Genomic DNA, 13013 nt, shown 5'->3' with positions numbered 1-13013 from the left:
CCTCCCTTTTAGCTCTTAATTTTCAATTATGCTCTGCATATTTTGTGTCTTCTACAGTGAAGACAGACAGAAAATACCAGTTCAATACTTCCACCATTTCCTTGTTTCCCATTATTAATTCCTGAGTCTCATGTGTTAAGGGACCAACACTTACTTTACTTACTCTTTTCCTTTTTAAATATCTGTAGAAACTCTTACATTTTTTACATTTATAGCTAGCTTTCTCTCAAATCCTAACTTCTCTCTCCTTTTTATATTTTAGTAATTCTTTGCTGATTTCTAAAATCTGTCTGTTCTTCTGACTTACCACTAATTTTCACAGTATTGCAGGCTTTTTCTTTCAATTTGATACAATCCTTAACTTCCTTACTTACCCACTAATGGTGCATCTTTCTCAGAGACTTTCTTCCCCAATGGAATATATCTTTGTGAGAATAATGAAATATCTTCTTAAGTGTCTGCCACTGCTTCTCTACTGCCCTACCTTTTAACCTATGGTTTAACATGGCTTTGTGAAATGGAAATCATGTTTAACTCATTTACTAGAGCTCTCTGTGGAAGTAACAAGCATGGTGGTTAAAGGGAACCTGTGGTTTTGGTGTACTTGGATTTCCAAAAGGTATTTGGTAAAGGTGCCACATCAAAGGTTCCTACACAAAATAACAGCTCATGGTGTAGGGGGTAACATGTATACATGAAAAGAGGATTGGTTAGCTAATAGGAGGCAGAGAGTGGGTATAAATAGGTCATTTTCAGGGAGGCAAGCTGTAGCTAGCGGAGTGCCACAGGGATCAGTGCGTGGGGCCTCAACTATTTATAATCTATAACAACGATTTGGATGAAGGGACCAAATGTATGGTAGTTAAATTTGTTGATGACACAAAGATAGGTAGGAAAGTAAGTTGTCAGGAGGATGTAAAGAGCATACAAGGGATTTGGATAGGTTAAGTGAGTGGGCAAAAATTTGGTAGATGAGGTTTAACGTGGGATAATGTGAACTTGTCCACTTTGGCTGGAGGAATAAAAAAGTATATGATTTAAATAGAGAAAGACTACAGAACTCTACAGTAGAGGGTTCTAGATGTCCTGGCACACTAATCACAAAAAATAAGTATGCAGTACAGTATGTGGTTAGGAACATTGGTATGTACTGCAAGGGGAAATCAAGTACAAAAGTAGGGAAGTGTTGCTAGAGCTGTACAGGGCCTTGGTGAGACCGTATCTAGATATTGTATACAGTTTTGGTCTCCTTACTTAAGAAAGGATATAATTGCAGTAGAGGCTGTTCACAGAAGATTCACTCAACTGATTCCTGGGTTATCTTACGAGGAAAGGTTGAACAGTTATCCATTGGAATTTAGAAGAATGAAAGGTGATCTTACTGAAACATAAGATCTTGAGAGGACTTGACAAGTTGGATGCTGAGAGGAAGTTACTGCCTAGTCTCGGACTAGGGGACAACATTTAAAAATTAGAGGTCTCTAATTCAATACAGAGATGATGAGGAATTTCTTCTCTGAACGTTGTTAATCTTTGGAATACTTTACTCCAGAGAGCAGAGGAGGCAGGGTCATTGAATATATTCAAGGCTGAATCAGATAGATCATTGATTGACAAGGGAGTCAAAGGTCATGGGGGCAGACAGGAAAGGAATTGAGGCCAGAATCAGATCAGCCATGAACTTATCATATGTGGTGCAGGCTTGAGGGACTGAATGGCCTATTCCTGCTCCTCAATTGAAAATTCAGCATGCCAGTCTTGCATTGGGAAATCAGCACGGTGACTCAGTGGGCAGGTTTCCGTGCTGCCAATCCCCAAACCCACCTTATATAACCTTTGAAAATTCAGCCCAAAGGCTATGCAGGATCTTATTCAGCTTCTGGGAGCGGGATGCAGAAGGTAGTGAAGGAATGGAGTTTGTGGCAAGGACTGAAAACAACAGCTCCAAACTGTCCTATATTTAGTTGAAGGAAACCAATGAAATATTTTGAAGTGTAATCACTTGTGTGATGTAACGTTAGCAGCTTTAAAATGTGAATCTAATTGAAAAGATCAATTTTCTTGCCTTTTAAACATATCCAAAATAAATACTAACATTGTACATGTACTTAACAGATAGCTGTACAACTTTGCAGTTACAAAGTAGAAGTTTGGGAGTCAGTTAATCTGTAAATAAAGAACCTTTTGTGAACAGCTTCTAGAAAAGTTTGCTGATTCCCTACTTTTCCCTGGCTTCTGTTCTACCACAGATTTTATTGCGTATCTGCATTTGAATCGCTCAACTACTACATTACAGTGATCACATTTACAATGTCATACCCTAATTAATTACACCTTCCTATGGAAATTGAGTTCTACAAACCCTAGAATGTCAGTTTGTATACCATTTATCTCAACCACAAGAGTAATAAAACAGCAAGAAATGTAGAGTTGACAATGCAGTATTGATGTAAAATTCCCTATCCCAACATTTCACATTTCAACTTGTCCTGTTGCAGTGAAAACTTAATTCAGGGAAAACTTATTCAAAGAGGTTTCAGTGCCAGCACTTTACTGATTATTGCATGACTATGACTACCTTTAAAAACAAACATTTACACAGCAAAAATCTCAAGAGGTATAGATCAGCCTTGGGATGAGGTTAAAATACTGACTTCACACTTCTATCTTTCATTTTATTCCCGTTCTCGTCTCTTTAATAAAAACATACTCAACCCTTCTGTCCTCAATTACTACTCCTCCAAAATTATTGGAAACGTCATCACCTTCTAGCCATTCCCACTTCTCTTTTAACTCCCTATTTAACTCTTTCCTACATCTCTTATGTCTGTCTCACAGCATCATAATGGCCCTAACCAAGGTTACAAATGACTTCACCTGTCCCTGTGAACATGGCCATAATGCTGTATTCCTCCTTGTCCTCAACTCCCTGCAATGCTTGAGTGACTGATCACAACTAACTTCTCCAATGCCGGTCTTCCATGCAAACATCCTCACATGGTTCCACTTTTATCTATCCGAACACAGCCAAAGCACAGCTTCTCTTCCAACCCACTCACCACTACTGTTGGAGCCCTCTTCAAAGGTTTTATCATTGGTCCTTCCTGTTCCTTAACTACCTGCTGTACATCAGCCATTTCATCTGCAGATCCACATGTATGCCAATGAACATTACCCCACATGTGGCAGCCAATGACCATCTCCAACAAGAAGGAATCTAACCATCTTCCCATGACATTCCATGGCATTACCATTGCTGAATCCCCCATCAGCATCTTTGCAGTGACAATTGGCCAGAAACTGAACTGGGTCAGCCATATAAATACTGCGAGGAGGTCAGAGGCTTGGTATTCTGCACGGAGTAACCCATCTGCTGACTCCCCAAAGCTTGTCCACCATCTATTAGGCACAAGTCAGATATGTGATGGAATATGGGGAGACAGGGCATAATGGTAATGTCACTAGACTAGTAATTCAGAGGCCTAAGTTAATGTCTTGGGCACATGGGTTCAATCCCACCATGGCAGCTGATGGAATTTAAACTCAATAAATCTGGAATTAAATGCTAGTTTCGGTAACCTTGCAGCCATTGTCGATTGTTGCAAAAACCCATCTGGTTCACTAATGTCCCTCAGGGAAGGAAATCTGCTGTCCTTACCTGGTCTGGCCTACATGTGACTCCAGATCCACAGCAATGTGGTTGACTCTTAACTGCCCTCTGAAATGATGTGGCAAGCCACTCAGTTCAAGGCAATTAGGGATAGGCAACAAATACTGGCCTTGTCAGCGATGCCCACGTCCCATGAAAGAATAAATAAAACTTTCCACTTGCCTGGATGAGTGCTGCTCCAACAACACAAGAAGCTCAACACAACCTAGGTCAAAGCAGCCTACTTGATCAGTAACCTATCCATCACCTTAAACATTCACTCCATCCAACATAGGCACACAGTGGCAATACCAGTGTATGTCATCTACAAGATGCACTGTAGCAACTCACCAAGGCTCCTTTATAGTAATACAAAGGATAGTAAGAGTTTCTCTAGATATTTAAATAGGGAAAGAGTTAACAAAGTGAGCGTTGGTCCTATAGAGAGCGCATCAGGGGAATTGATAATGGAAAGTTGGGAGATGGTAGGCGAATTAAACAAGTATTTTGCTTCAGTCTTCAATATACAGGACGCAAGTAACATCCAAGAAATAGCTGTAAATCAGGAAATGGAAGGGAGAGAGGAACTTGGGAAAACTGCAGTCATCAAGGAAGTGGTATTGAGCAAATTGTTGGCGCTGCGGGCTGACAAATCCCCAGTTCCAGATGGACTTCACCCTAAGGTCTTGAAAAAAATGGCTAATGAGATAGCTGATGTATTAGTTTCAATTTTCCAAAATTCCCTAGATTCGGGGAAGGTTCCATTAGATTGGAAAATAGTAAATATAACTCCTTTATTCAAAAAGGGAGGGGAACAGAGAGCAGGCAACTTTAGGCCTATTAACCTAACATCTGTCATAGGGAAAACATTAGAAGGTATTATGGCAGGGCACTTAGAAAAATTCAAGGCAATCAAGCGGAGTCAACAGGCTTTTGTGAAAGGGAAATCATGTTTAACCAATTTATTGGAGTTTTTTGAAGGAGTCACATATGCTGTGGATAAAGGGGAACCAGTGGTAGATTTCTAGGAGGCATTTGATAAAGTTCCCCACCAAAGGTGATTGCAGAAAATACAAGCTCATGGTGTAGAGGGTAACATATTGTCATGGATAAAAGATTGGCTAACTAACAGGAAGCAGACAGCTGGCATAAATGGGTCTTTTTTTAGTTGGGGAGTGGTGTGCCACAGGGATCAGTGCTGGGGCCTCAACTTTTTACAATTTATATAAATGACTTGGATGAAGGGACTGAAGGAACGGTGGCTAAATTTGGTGATGACCCAAAAATAGGTAGGTGATTAAATTGTGAAGAGGACATAGGGAGGTTACAAAGTGAAATAGGTAGGTTAAGTGAGTGGCAAAGATCTGGCAAATGGAGTATAATGTGGGCAAATGTGAAATTGTCCATTTTGGCAGGAAGAATAAAAAAGCTCATTATCGAAATGGTGAGAGATAGCTGAATTCTGAGATTCAGAGGGATCTGAGTGTCCCAGTGCACGAATCACAAAAGGTTAGTATGCAGGTGCAGCAGGTAATTAGAAAAGCTAATAGAATATCATTTATTATGAGGGGGAATTGATTACAAAGTTAGGGAGGTTATGCTTAAGTTGTACAGGGCATTGGTGAGACCAGGGGTAGATTTTTCTTTGCCCACCAGTGTCAGGCATGTTCGGTGGCGTGAGCAGACAATGTTGCGCGAATGGTTGCATGACGGTGTGAAACCAGTTCGTGATTGTCCGCTCAGCCCGCTGATGACAGGCTGCGTTTCCTGCCATCGGATGTCGGGAACTTCACTGTAATACCTCAGCATATCATTATAAGGCCTGCCCACCGGAATCACCCCCACCCCCTGTGCTGGATCGTCCGTCCACAACTGTGGGAATGCACGCTGATGTTTTTCACAGCAGCAAATAAAAGGTGTGCACTTGGCGGCATGTGCTTTGTGGGGAACTCGGAGGCGAGTACACCATAACGTTGTGCAGCGCTCACCAGGTTCGTCTGTTGGACTTCAAGCTTCAGGGCGTTTGGGGGTCGGGGTTAAGGGCGGCCTTGCTGTTGAGGAGACTTGTTGGGGGGGGAGCAAGAGCTGCCCTGCTGTTGAATATAGCGCACAAGCATTCGTGGTGGGGGGTAGGGTGGGCGAGGGAAGTGGCCACGCATTAGGGAAACCTGGATAAAGTGACCAGTCCTCTGCAACTGAACCAGTTCAGGCACAGCCATATTGATATGGTTGGAATTGGGCTTCTAGCTTATCTGCCCACTCAAGCAACGCAGAGGCAAAGTGCCACCAAGTGCTCCAAAGCTTTCCACTCCCCCCACCCCACACCGTCGCTCCCTCCCACTGGCACAGAATGCAAAGTCATGAGCATTTTAGTGGACGGCAGAACAGTTTGATGACTGCACACGTTGTACAATCTCCTCACTAAAGCTGGCCATGGACCAGTTACTGCTGGAGGCACACTCAGCCCCTTCCAATGTCAGCATCTCAGTTTGTACCTGTCTCCCCCATGGTTCAAGCTAACAGTGCAAACTTGCAGTGCAGGTTAGGAGAATGCCTGTGCCCGAGCTGAGAGCACAGCCTGCAGTCCAATGAGCAAAACTGCCACCAGTCGGTTGGGTGCAGTGGGGCAGAGGTGGTGGGGTTTTGGGCAGCCATGCAGAACACTAATTTCTGGCCATCTCTGGCGGTCACAGATGCTGGTGTGATGGGGGCCAGCCCCACCTTAAAGAGAGTACACAGAGAGAATGAGAGAACCCTGTGGCGCCTACCCACTACATTCTGGCAGCAATGAGAAGCACCACTGAGGTGCAGGCATCAATACCGTTTCCAGGGAGTGTGAGGCCAGACCATCACTTTGGTTTGAAGACTGCACAGGGAAGAGGCCCTGGACTGAGATACCTGCCTTTATCTTGTGCAGCAAGGTTTCACATCTGAGTGACATGAACATTGCTCATCAGAACAAGGAGCCATAGGCAAAAAGGCATTCTTGGGAGTTTACTGACAATAGTGAACAGTATGTACAAGAGATTAAGTTCCGTACCCAGGCTGTGCAACTAATTCTTAACTTTCCTAACCCTGCCGCTACGTCTTGGTGCTCCCCTGACATCCACAGCAGAGATGGAGGCAGCCTGCTGACTGCAACATCCTGCCTTTGATGACCTTGGTGGGCATCCTCTGGAGGGCTGAGACTTGGAGGGCCCCGGCCTGCTTTTGGGGTCCTGCTGTGTGGCAATGGTACCCTCCTTGGCCTGTGGAGCTGGAGCTGCTGAGGTCACAGGAAGGGAGGATTCGGATGGGCCGAACATTCTCTGAGTCACTTGGATGGATGGCCCCGGAGTGTGCACCTGCTGATCCTCCTTCCTATGGGTGCCCAAGGGCCCAGGCTGACTCCTTGAGGAGAAGGGGTAGCTGAAGTGAGATCGAGCTGCCCGTCATCTCTCTCGCATACACACTGTTGGAGGCCAACTATGGTATCAGCAATGGGGTTGAGCCCGCACAGCAGTCCGGGAGCAACATTCTAGACCAAGGTCTCCATGGTGGCCGCCATCCTACCAGTGTTGACCTCAGTGCGTTGGCATGCCGGTGCTATCACCTCAGAATGAAGGCGGATGGACCTCCATCGTGCCTTGCAATCTGAGTGCAGTGGACACCCCTTCCTGATGTTCCCGAGCTTGCCTTTGCAGCTCAAGCAGCTGTGACATGACTGAGTCCAGAGGCTCGTCATCTGACTCGCACTCAGCTAATTTCTGGCCTCCAGCAGTCCTCTGAGTGCCGGACACCAGGATGTCCCTCCACCGCCTGCTGTGGATTAGACAGTGTGATGTGCTCACCAGATTGTGATCTCAAGGCTACTCTAAAGCTAGGTCCCACCGAGCTGTGTTTCTCTGCGCTAGTGGGGGGTGTGGAGAGCGTTGTGACAGGACTTCAAGAGGATGTCTTCAGAGTTCTCTTCAGAGGTTTCTTCGGGGCTTGATTGGAGGCCCTGTGTCGGCTGTTTCCCCCGATGTGCCTGTGGAAGCAAGGAGAGATAATTAGTGCATGGCAGTGGCCTGTGAAACAGGGCACATCATTCACAGCACGTTGTCTGATGTATGTTGCACTGCTGGAGCCTCACTTGGTAGAGCACCATCGACTTCACTGTCAGCACAGGACTGGTCCAGAGCATCGCCGGCCAACTGGATGGCTGTGTTTTCAAAGTCCGTGAGGACCTTGATTTCAGGCGTTCCTCCACGGTCTACAGCCTCTCCCTGTTGTGTATTAGCTTGCCCTGCATGAATAGAGATGGAGAAAATGTAAGCAGGACGCCTGCCAGGCCAGGTGATAAGTATGCCTGACCTGTGTAGATGGTGAGTGGTCCCATGGACAGGATGAGGACAATGACGGTGAATGTGAGAGAGTAAATGGCGATGTCCCTTGAACCAGAGGAACTGAGATCATCATTCATCCTCTTGTGGCACTGGGTGGCTGTCCCCTTTTGCAGGGGGTTGGCGCTGACCACCACTGCCACCGCCTCCCAAGCCAGATTAGTGATGTTGCTGCCCATACTGCGACCAGAGCGAGGTAGAGGACATCCCGACGGGACTCCACAGCATCCAAAAGGCGTTCCAGTGAGGTGACACTGAACCTGGGGGCTGCAGCCTTTTTGCCTTTCAGGGCCATGTCTTCCCTGCAGCAGTCATGCTCTGGAAACACTGAGACGTGCGCGCGCGGCTGGACTATAAACATGGCGCCTGGCATGATGGAATGGTGAGGTGATGGCGGGCGGGCGAATGAGAGCCCGCTCATCATTAAACAAAGTGTTTCCTGGGGCTGCATAAATAATGTGGCAGGTTTGGGGCGATATGGCGTGAAAACGTGCCATTGCAGCCGGCGGTAAATCATCATTTTACCCACGCTCTACCGCACTTAGTTCAAATCTGGGGTGATTCTGCCACACGCATGGGATATAGCATACAGTGCTAGCCTCATTTAAAGAAAGATATAAATGCATTAGAAGCAGTTCAGAGAAGGTTTACTAGACTAATACCAGGAGTGGGCGGGTTGTCTTATGAGGAAAGGTTAGACAGATTAGGCTTGTATCCACTGGAGTTTAGAAGAGTAAGAGACAACTTAATTGAGATTTTTAAGATTCTGAGGGGTCTTACAGGGAGGATGTGGAGACGACGTTTCCTCTTGTGGGAGAATCTAGAACTAGGGGTCACTGTTTAAAAACAAGGGGTCGCTCATATAAGACAGAGATGAGGGGAAATTTTTTCTCTCAGAGGGTTGAGTGTCTTTGGAACTCTCTTCCTCAAAAGGCGGTGGAAGCAGAGTCTTTGAATATTTTTAAGACAGAGCTAGATAGATTCTTAATTAACAAGGGGGTGAAAGGCTATTGGGGGTAGGCAGGAATGTTGAGGTTACAATGGCAGAGCAGGCTCGAGGGGCCGAATGGCCTACTCCTGCCCTTATTCATGTAAGGCAAAAAAGAGAAGCCTACTTCAGATAATGAGAGCTCAATACAGCAGAGAGTCTTGAGAAGCCTTGAAAGTGTAGGAGTGAAATTCAAAAAGAAATTAGGAAAGCAAAGGGATGTCATGAGAAAATATTCGTGAGTAAAATTAAGGAAAATCCACAGCTGTTTTATAAATACATGAATAGCAAGAGAACAACTAAGGAAAGAGTAGGGCCTTTTGGAGACCAAATACAAACCCTGTATTTGGAGCTGGACAAGGTTCTTAATGAATACGTTGTGCCTGTCTTCACAAAAGAGACAATGATGCAGACATTTTCTCGGCATAATTTCATAGACATTAATGTGTGAAATATTGCAAGGGGCAAACATAGTGAAACAGGAACATATTAAGTGGTTTAGTATCATTGAAAGTGGATAAATCGCTCGGCCTGCATGAAACGTATCTCGGGGGAAACAAGGGAGAAAAGAACGGAGGCTCTGACCATCATTTTCCAATCCTCTCCAGCTAACAGCATGGTATTGGAAGGCTGCTAATATTGTTTTGTTGTTTAAGGAGGAAGAAAGGGATAAATCGTTATTACAGGCTACTCAGCCCAACCTCAGTGGTGGGCAAATTATTGGAAATAATTCTGAGGGACAGTATTAATTGTCATTTAGAAAGGCATGGATTAATCAAGGACAGTCAATGAGGACTTAAGGGGTCATGTCTGACTAATTTGACTGAATTTTTTGAGGAGTGTCAATGAGGGTAACATGATTGATGTCGTCTACATGGATTTTAGCCTATCTTTTGACAAAGGCTGCACGTGGAAGCCTGGTAAGAAAAGTAAAATCCCAAGGGGTCCAAGGGAAAAATCAAGTTGGATCCAAATTGGTCCAGTAGCAGGAAACCAAAAGCGTATTATCAGCTGGCGTTTGTGTGTCTGGAGGATTGTTTCCACTGGGGTTCCACAGGGCTCAGTACTATTGCTCCCTTGCCTTTTCTGGTATACATCAAACATTCAGACTTAAATGCAGGAAGCATGCTTAAGAAGTTTGCAAGTGGTGCAAAAAATTGGCTGTCTGGCTGACAGTGAGGAAGAAAGCTGTAGGTTGCAGGAAAAGATTAATGGACTTGATCAAGTGGGCAGACAACTGGCAAATGGAATTCAACCTGGAGGTAATGCAACTGGAGACAGCAAGCAAGACAAGAGAATACGTGATAAATGGTAGAATACTGAGAAGTGTGGAGGAACAGAGAGACATTGCAGTGCATGTCCACAGATCCCCACAGCTGGCAGGACAAGTAGATAAGGTGGTTAAGAAAGCATATGGGGTACTTGCTTTTCTTGGCCAAGGCACAGAATGTAGGAGCTGGGAGGTTAGGGTGGAAATGTATGGAGCACCAGCTAGACTGCAGCTAGAGTACAGCATACATAGAAACATAGAAAATAGGAGGAGTAGGCCATTCGGCCGTCAAGCCTGCTCCGCCATTCATTATGATCATGGTTGATCATCCAACTCAATATCCTGCTCCCAATTTCTCCCCATATCCTTTGATCCCTTTTGCCCCAAGAGCTATATCTAACTCCTTCTTGAAAATATACAATGTTTTGGCCTCAACTACTTTGTGTGGTAGCGAATTCCACAGGCTCACCACTCTGGGTGAAGAAATTTCTCCTCATCTCAGTCCTAAATGGTCTATCCGATATCCTCAGACTGTGACCCCTGGTTCTGCACTCCCCCGCCAATCAGGAACATCCTTCCTGCATCTACCATCTAGTCCTGTTAGAATTTTATAGGTTTCTATGAGATCCCCCTCATTCTTCTGAACTCCAGCGAATGTAATCCTAACCGACTCAATCTCTCCTCATATGTCAGTTCCGCCATCCCAGGAATCAGTCTGGAAAACCTTCGCTGCACTCCCTCTATAGCAAGTACATCCTTCCTCAGATAAGGAGACCAAAACTGCACACAATATTCCAGGTATGGTCTCACCAAGGCCCTGTACAATTGCAGCAAGACATCCCTGTTCCTGTACTCGAATCCTCTCGCTAAGAAGGCCAACATACTATTTGCCTTCTTTACCACCTTCTGCACCTGCATGCTTACCTTCAGCGACTGGTGTAAAGGACACCCAGGTCTCATTGCACATTCCCCTCTCTCAATTTATAGCCATTCAGATAATAATCTGCCTCCCTGTTTTTGCTACCAAAGTGGATAACCTCACATTTATCCACATTATACTACATCTGTCATGCATTTGCCCACTCACTCAACTTGTCCAAATCACACTGAAGCATCCCTGCATCCTCCTCACAGCTCACCCTTCCACCCAGCTTTGTGTCATCTGCAAATTTGGAGATATTACATTTAATTTCCTCATCTAAATCATTAATATATATTGTGAATAACTGGGGTCCTAGCACTGATCCCTGCGGTTCCCCACTAGTCACTGTCTGCCATTCGGAAAAAGACCCGTTTATTCCTGTCTGCCAACCAGTTTTCTATCCATTTCAATACACTACCCCCAATCCCATGCGCTTTAATTTTACACACCAATCTCTTATGTGGGACTTAGTCGAAAGCCTTCTGAAAGTCCAAATAAACCACATCCACTGGCTCCCCTTCATTAACTCTACTAGTTACATCCTTGAAAAATTCCAGTAGATTTGTCAAGCATGATTTCCCTTTCATAAATCCATGCTGACTCTGTCTGATTCTGCCACTGTTTTCCACGTGCTCAGCTATTAAATCTTTTATAATGGACTCTAGAATTTTCCCCACTACTGACGTCAGGCTGACTGGTCTATAATTCCCTGTTTTCTCTCTGCCTCCCTTTTAATGGCTGTGATTTTCTAGTCAAAGCATCAAGATCGATCAACCTCTCTTTCTCCTGAGCTAACGGAAACACTGCTGCTGTATGAAGTCAGTTACTGCACAATACCACCTAGAAAAGAGCTGGGATAATGGTGTAAAAGGACACAAAAACAAGAAAGGCACTTTACACATGAATTAATGATTAACCAGAGCTTAACAGAGTATACCTGTCATTAGCAGCATTGCACATCAAGGTAATATCTGTTCCTATTCTTCCATACAGAACATCTAGGACAGAACAAAATAAGTTATAACGACTTCAGACTCTTCTCCCCAGCTCATGTTCTGTCGCACTAGTGTCAAAACAGCATTGGCTATCACATATTAGTTCTTTAAAGGGTGCATTCGTGAACAGATATGGCTTAATCATTCACCAAAGTACTGTGGGATCCTGCTCTCATCTCTGAAAACTCGTCACTATTCCAGGATCAGCCTGGAATGAAAAGGGAACATCTCAGATTTTTTTCTCTACTGCAAACTGTCTTTTTAAACCCCTTGTCCTGTCTTCTCAATCCTCACCTCCAGAAAGTGCAAGAAGCTCACAGGGCAGCGTTTTCCACATTCTCCCATCTGTAAATTTGAAATTATCAAAAACTCTGTTGCCCAATACCAAACCCCATTTTCCCATTGCCCCAAGTGCCCGCTGATCTACACTTGTTCCTGATTAAGCAACACCTCCATTTTAAAATTCTTATTCTGGTTTTCAAATCTTTCCACATCCTCACCACTCCCAAGCTCATATCTGTAATCTCCACAAGCTCCAAAATCACCCATGAAATCTGCGCTTCTCCAATTCTGGCTTCTTGAGAATCCCCAAATTTAGCTGCTCAACACTTGAATGCTGTCCCTTCATCTCTCAAGACTCCGAGGTTGGGAGTTCTCTCTCAAATTTTTCCACCTGTTTACCTTACTTTCCTTCTTTAAAACCTACCTCATTGACTAAGTTTATGCTCATCTGTCCTCTCTTTACTTGACTTGTACTATAATGCCCATGAAGCACCTTGGTCTTATTACATTCAAGGCGCTAAATAAACACAAATAATGCTTGTT

General features: G+C 44.6%; 1 protein-coding gene across 2 annotated transcripts in view; it reads right to left on the bottom strand.

Annotated features, from left to right (window-relative positions):
* The window catches only part of LOC144686425 (interleukin-11 receptor subunit alpha-like), a 101996-nt gene that overhangs the window by 57631 nt on the left and 31352 nt on the right, over positions 1-13013 (bottom strand). For both annotated transcript variants that reach the window (XM_078551619.1, XM_078551629.1), the window contains exon 3: positions 12131-12191. In XM_078551619.1, the coding sequence (XP_078407745.1) occupies positions 12131-12191 (61 nt within the window). The remainder of the gene's footprint in view (positions 1-12130; positions 12192-13013) is intronic.

Source organism: Cetorhinus maximus, chromosome 1, assembly GCF_964194155.1.
Source record: "Cetorhinus maximus chromosome 1, sCetMax3.hap1.1, whole genome shotgun sequence".
In the NCBI taxonomy this organism is placed as follows: Eukaryota; Metazoa; Chordata; class Chondrichthyes; order Lamniformes; family Cetorhinidae; genus Cetorhinus; species Cetorhinus maximus.
The sequence above is the reverse complement of the archived record's forward strand: the minus strand, read 5'-3'. Positions and strand labels throughout refer to the sequence as shown.